Below are 6901 nucleotides of genomic sequence, written 5' to 3'. Positions count from 1 at the left end.
CTATTTTACATATGGTAATGTATATGTTTCAATACTATTCTCTCAAGTCATCTCCTCTCCGTCCCCCACTATGACCAAAGGTCTGTTCTTTACGTCTGCATCTCCTTTGCTGCCCTGCAAGTAGGCTCATCAATACCATCTTTATAGATTCATGTATATGCACTAATATATGGTATTTGTCTTTCTCTTTCTGATTTACTCCACTCTGTATAGTAGGCTCTAGGTTCACCAACCTCATTAGAGTTGACTCAAATGCAATCCTTTTTATATGCAAGTAATATTCCATTGCTAATACAACATTATTAATCAACTATACTCCAATATAAAATAAAAACTTTAAAAAATTCATCCTTTAAAAAATCATCTCCTAAATTTCAGTTTTGTCATCTGTGAAATAAGAACAAAACATATAATGGATATTACAGTAACAATATAAATTGTTATGAAGATTAGGTGAGCTGATATGCTAGAAACTCTTGTCACAGTGCTTAGCATATTGTAGGCAAATGTGTTCAGCAAATCTTGGCTCTGACTCTTACTGTTATAAATTTATTTTATTTTTACTTACATTGTAAATAACTCTGAAATAGATACCCACACAGATAATCCTTTGACCATAATTCTGATTACTTCTTTATGATAACTTCTGAGAAGGAGAGTTACTTAGATTCAAGCGTATGAACATATTGGATAATCCTGATTTTTAAAATTATCCAGAAAAGGCAATTCTACAGCTTGTCTTGTTTAACTACCCCTTTGAGCTCTGAAAATTAAATTCTTAAATATTATTTGATAGATTACAAACCTAACTAAGGTTTACGTAAAAATCTAGTGCTTTTTAAAATCTAGAAAAAATTTTTAAACCGAGTGATTTTAATGCTAGTGATAGGTCATTAGCAACAAAAAGAATATAGAACAGAAACTTTCCCAGTTTATGGTAAGCTCTAACAGTCACAGAAGGGAAACTGTGTTTAGGAGGCCACACCCTGGCTTCCTGTAATCCTTTAGCCACACTCTCCCCTTGGCATTCCTTCCTAGCACCTGCCACTCTAAATCCCCCACTTTGCATTGCCATTGAGCTCTGAGATGCCTTCCTTATCTTTGACCTTTTTATTTAAGGATGTGACTTTCAGCTAACCTTTGGCCTATGGGTCAGGAGTTAAGCTGTCCATTCTCCTGGCTCCTTTCATCCTTTAGCTTCTTAAGGACAAAGCCAGTTGTGTATAACTTACATATGTTTGTGTCATCTCAAGCCATTCTTAGGTGGTGAAACCTCATCAGGCAGGTGCTGCAAAGGCCTTGTTGAATGGAAATTCTGAGAAACCAACTTTTAGAAAGAGCTTTAGACTTTGGATTCTCTGGGAAATTCAGCTTGTTCAAGATGCAAAGTTGTATCATTTTCTTTCCTTTTTTTTTCTGTTGCACAGTGAGGCTTGTGGGATCTTAGTTCTTCGACCAGGAATGGAACCCAGGCCATTACACAGCGAAAAGCTAAGTACTAACCACTGGACTGCTGGTGAATTCCTTCAAGTTCCATTTCAATGTTATCTTTTAAGAGAGGCTAGAGAAATATTCTTAATGGAGCCAGTCTTGATCTAGTTTTCTCATTCTGAAAGTAAAGTCACTGGCATGGTTGTTGTGAGGATTCAATATTATAAATTGTTACTGCCCTCAAGGAGATCTTGTTGCTGGGGACAGAACATACACAAGATGTCTGTAATACAGGGAAGAGGAAGCAAGGGTCTTGAAGTAATAAGAGTATTCTACAAAAGAAGAGATTATATTGAGTGGTGGAAATCTAGGAGGACTTCACGTAAGATGGTGTTTAAGATGAGTCAAGCTTCCTGAAAGAGTGGTATCTAAGATCAGTCATGAAGGATTTTAGAAAATGGAATTTAGTGCAAGAAGAGAGACTCACAAGAGTAAAGCTGGAGGTATCAAAGAGTGGAGAGTGTTTGGGGACTATCAAGTGAAGCAGTTTCCTTAGCATGTCTGATACATTCAGGCAGTTGTGAAAAGAAGGGTACACTGAGCCAGACTACAGAAGACCTGGTTTGCTGGGATACAGTATCTGTCTCAGTCTGGTGGACTAGACACTGAAGGTTTGATAGCTGGGGATGACTGTGATTTGAGAAGGACAATTAGGAAGCTGTGTGAAATTGAAGGAAAAGGAGGCACTAATCAGGGAATGCTATATTTTTTTTAGACTAGAGACAACAGAAGGAGTGAGGTTCAAAGCCAGGACAGTTGCTGTGAGGATGGAGAGATGGAGGGCATACTTAGTAAATTTGTGAAATATTTTCTAAAAAGGAAAAAAATAACAATTTCTTTTCTTAAATAATTTATTTTCAATAAATTAATAGTTAAATAGCAAATTAGAATTCATGATTAAAAACTCGCAAAACATCAACAAATAAAATCTTTGGTTGGTACCGCTAATCACATTCTACAAAGCACATTGATCCAATTTCAATTAAAAAGCATATGAAGAAGATCACCAAACAGTATCGCAAAGAGATGAGCCTAATAATAAGATACTTGTCCATTTCCAATACTAAAATCCTTCATGGCTGAATAGACTGGATGCTGGGTCAGGAGATCTTGCACTATGTCCTGGGTTTCCACTAATTGTCCATGTGACCACTAGAAAGTTACTTCAAAACCCTCTGGACTGTTTTCTCTTCTGTAAAGTGAGGAGTAGAACAAGCCAATCTAATGATTTATATAAATAAAAGGACTTGTTATACCTGGTTTCTGGAAGCTTTCAGTGGTGTCCATAGCAGAACAAGTAATAGAGAAGCATAGATGATATAATTGGTCTAAATTTTTCTGTTGGGTTCAAATGATCCATAAAGAGATGCACCATCAGTGAACTATAATTCATTTGAACCATAAATTCTTACTACTCCAGTCACCAAGCTGTAAATACAGGCCACCAAGGAAAGCTGTGGAGTGATTTTAGAATTAGCTTCCAGTCTCATGTGTACCTTGCCAAGCTTCTGATACACAGGTACCTACAATTCCTTTTGACAGTCACTTTAACCTAATACAACTTGACAGACCAAGACTCAACTTGCAAAAGAAATAATTTAAGAGATAAATTACATTAAGTAATATATTAAATGTTTATTCACTTGTCATAGGAATTTCCTGTAGAGTTTCTTTTAAAAACTGTTCCCCTCATTTAATTTAATGATACTCAATCTCCTCATGACTTTTCAATGGCACTCAGTTACATTTCAGTGGAAAAGCCCCCTGTGCACAGCAGACAAGGCCCCAACAGCAGAGAAGTGCACTCACTCTGAGAAGAGCAGTAAAATCCTATGTTCACACAAAAAGGTCTTCTGTGCCTTCCTCGGCTACAGTTCAAATGAAGCTACTAATGGCTCAGTGCTAAAGAATCCACTGGCAATGCAGGAGACAGACTCAGTTTCAATCCCTGGGCTGGGAAGATCCCCTGGAGAAGGACATAGCAATCCACTCCAGTATTTTTGCTGATAAAACCCCATGGACAGAGAAACCTGATGGGCTATGGTCCACGGGATCATAAAGAGTCGGATATGACTGACGCACAGCACAGTACAAACATACTGTCAAAAGTGTTAATGTGATTTAATGCCAGATGAGAGAATAAGCAATATTACTCAAATGACAACTGTCACCAGAGTTTTGAGATGTGATATCACGTGGTAGTTTGGGGACAAATTTAAGTCCACATAAGTTCATGAGAACAATAAAAGCTCATGAGAAAGAAATGCAAATTTGGGGGAATCCCGTGGTTTCTGTGTTTATGTGTTTGCCTGGACTACTTTGAGTCTGTGGGGGTGTTTATTGAATGCTGTTTAAAGAAAGGACCTACACACAAGAATGCATTGTTTTTTTAAGAAAAATTATTTTATTATTCTCATTACTTATTTTTATTTTTTGTCCATGCTACACAGCATGCTCTTTTTTTTTTTTTTTTCATTTTTTTGGGCTCCAAAATCACTGCAGATGGTGACTGCAGCCATGAAATGAAAAGATGCTTGCTCCTTGGAAGAAAAGTTATGACCAACCTAGACAGCATATTAAAAAGCAGGGACATTACTTTGCCAACAAAGGTCTGTCTAGTCAAAGTTATGGTTTTTCCAGTGGTCATGTATGGATTTGCAAGTTGGGCTATAAAGAAAGCTGAGTGCCAAAGAACTGATGCTTTTGAACTGTGGTGTTGGAGAAGACTCTTGAGAGTCCCTTGGACTTCAAGGAGATCCAAGCAGTCAATCCTAAAGGAAATCAGTCCTGAATATTCATTGGAAGGACGGATGCTTCAGTTGAGGCTCCAATATTTTGATGCTCCAATCCACCTGATGCGAAGAACTGACTCACTGGAAAAGACTCTGATGGTGGGAAAGATTGAGAGCAGGAGGAAAAGGGGATGACACAGGATGAGATGGTTGGACGGCATCACCTACTTGATGGACATGAGTTTGAGTAAGCTCTGGGAGTTACAGATGGATAGGGAAGCCTAGAGTGCTGCAATCCATGGGGTCACAAAGAGCCAGACATTACTGAGTGACTGAATTAACTAACACGGCATGTGGGATCTTAGTACCCTGACCAGGAATCCCACAACCCCAGCATTGGAAGTGCAGAGTCTTAACTTCTGGATCACCAGGGAAGTCCTAAATGCATTGTTTTAATAAATGCATTGTGCCGTTAAGTGTGAATGCTGTGTAGAGTTTAATGACATTATGAACTTGCTGTTTTGATAATGAGATTCTGAGGAGGACTCATCCAGATTTCTTCTGATCACCAAACCAAAGAGGTTCATTTCAGCCTTCCATAAATTGAATATTCTTTCTAGAGTGGGCAGAAAATTTAAATTCCTCTATTGTGTATATATAATCTCAAACCCATCAATTTCCTACCTATAGTTCAGAAGGTTTTAAAACCAATGTTCTGTCAAGAATTTTGGGAAAATAAAACATTCCAGAGATGAGACAATCAAATGACATTATTTATATTCTGGGCTTAACTATGGGATTCATTTTTGAATCCAAGCGTTATCATGGTGGCATACAGTTGTGAGTTCTGCCAGATCCATGCCTTTCATTCTTTTGTGGGCACCACCCCTCCCAGTGCAAAACTGAGCTAATGCTCCTCAGCAGGGAAAACAAATCACATATCCATCAATTCATTAGAGTCTGGTATTACACTCCTATTGTCTACTCTAAATCTTTTGTTAAGCTCTCTGTTAAATGAGCTATTAAATGGTAATATGTAGATTTTCATCATTCTATTTGAATTTCACAGGTCTTAAATCATCAAGAACTCATGCTGAATTGAAAGTTTTCAATACCTGACATGTGAAACTAAAGGATCAGGAAAACTATTTTAGTACTTCTTTTCATAAGAAAACCATGAACTCTCACAAATTATCATGTCCTTTCCTCTCATAGGTATAATCTGCCATTTGGCTTTAGCGATAACACATATACTCGTGGTCCAATGCAAGTGACACCTCACATTTCCATAGAGATAGAGGATGCAGAGCTCTCCTGCACATATCTGCTGCCTTCTTGCGGTCCTCATGTGTCAGAAGGGTCTTTTATTCACAGATTCCCCACAAGTCTCCAGGCTGGTTTCTGCAAGAGCTATCTTTTCATTTGTCTTATGCTGTTCACCCTTGATCACATATGCCTCATTTTTCAGAACAAACTTTAAAATATGTTTGGAGGGTAGCATTTTCTACTCATCGATCTGTGATCCGTTTTGAGGAAACTCTTCTTACAACTGAAAACATATTACATAAAGCAGTGATTTTCAAACCAGTTTTTTTAGTCTAAGGGTCTTTTTTTCCCCCCAAATAACATCTTATGCAGGAACCTGGATTTATAAAATCAACAGATACAGGCTGCTCTGCCTGAAGCCCCCGGGGAAGGAGATGTGTGGCCACCTCCCTCTGGCCTTCTTTTAGCATTCTGCAGCTGACCATGAGACACCTCCTATGAAGCTTGAGTTCACGCCTCACAAATTATTCACCATGCTGACTCTAGTACTTGCAAAAAGGCTGCTGACAGCTAGTGACTTCTGAACCAGTGCTGCCTGGGGTCACAACAGCCAGAGCCCCACTATTACGGAATGTGGTGGCTTGAGCCGGGTGATGGAACCTGGTAGTCACCAAGCAGAGTCCTGTCTGGCAGGTGGGGTCCTTGCGGGAAAAGGCCCAGAATGTTTCCTGGAGCGGCCACTCCTGTTTGCTGTAGGCTCTGCTCTCCCAAGACCTTCACCAGGAAGTTGATGTACCTCATGGCCAGGCGAAGTGTTTCATTTTTGCTCAGCTTCTTGTCCGGAGGGTGAGTGGGGATGAGCTTCCTCAGCTTGGCAAAGGCACTGTTGACGTTCTGCTGCCTCCACCGCTCCCTGCTGTTCGTGAAGATCTTTCTGGTCATGTTGGAGTTCCTGAGACAAGAAAGAGAAAGGGCCCTGAGGGCCAACACCTTGTCAGAGGCCTGCTGGGCAGCCCATGTCCTGCCAGGAGCTTGAGCCGTTCATCTTTTCCACCCAGATCTTAGGGGATGTGCTGCCTCATTTCCAGGTGTTGTGGATCTTCCTGTGACAAGAGAAGAAAATGCGGCAGAAGAAAGGGCAGGGTGAGAACACCTCCTGTCAGCTTTTCTCTCCCTGGTTGTCTCGAAGCCTCCAGGTAAAATGGTGTTTTTATCCTAATACTCCCGTTACTTCTTTTATAACCAACTCTTCCTAAGTGTTCAGAATCAGGCACGGTGCAGGACTGAGTACACATGAGAATAAAATACATATTTGTTAATAGGGAGTTGAATTTAGATTCTTTAAAAGGGGGGAGGGGGCTGCGATCCTAGGTTCCATTTACAACATAACATTAGGAATGAAGAGGGTGACA

At 39.7% G+C, this 6901-nt stretch overlaps 1 protein-coding gene across 1 annotated transcript; it reads right to left on the bottom strand.

Annotated features, from left to right (window-relative positions):
* TAL2 (TAL bHLH transcription factor 2) lies at positions 6102-6567 on the bottom strand. Its single transcript, XM_005684274.3, has one exon. The coding sequence runs from the start codon at positions 6429-6431 to the stop codon at positions 6114-6116; it is 318 nt and encodes a 105-aa protein (XP_005684331.1). The 5' UTR covers positions 6432-6567; the 3' UTR covers positions 6102-6113.

Source organism: Capra hircus, chromosome 8, assembly GCF_001704415.2.
Source record: "Capra hircus breed San Clemente chromosome 8, ASM170441v1, whole genome shotgun sequence".
Taxonomy (NCBI): Eukaryota; Metazoa; Chordata; class Mammalia; order Artiodactyla; family Bovidae; genus Capra; species Capra hircus.
The sequence above is the reverse complement of the archived record's forward strand: the minus strand, read 5'-3'. Positions and strand labels throughout refer to the sequence as shown.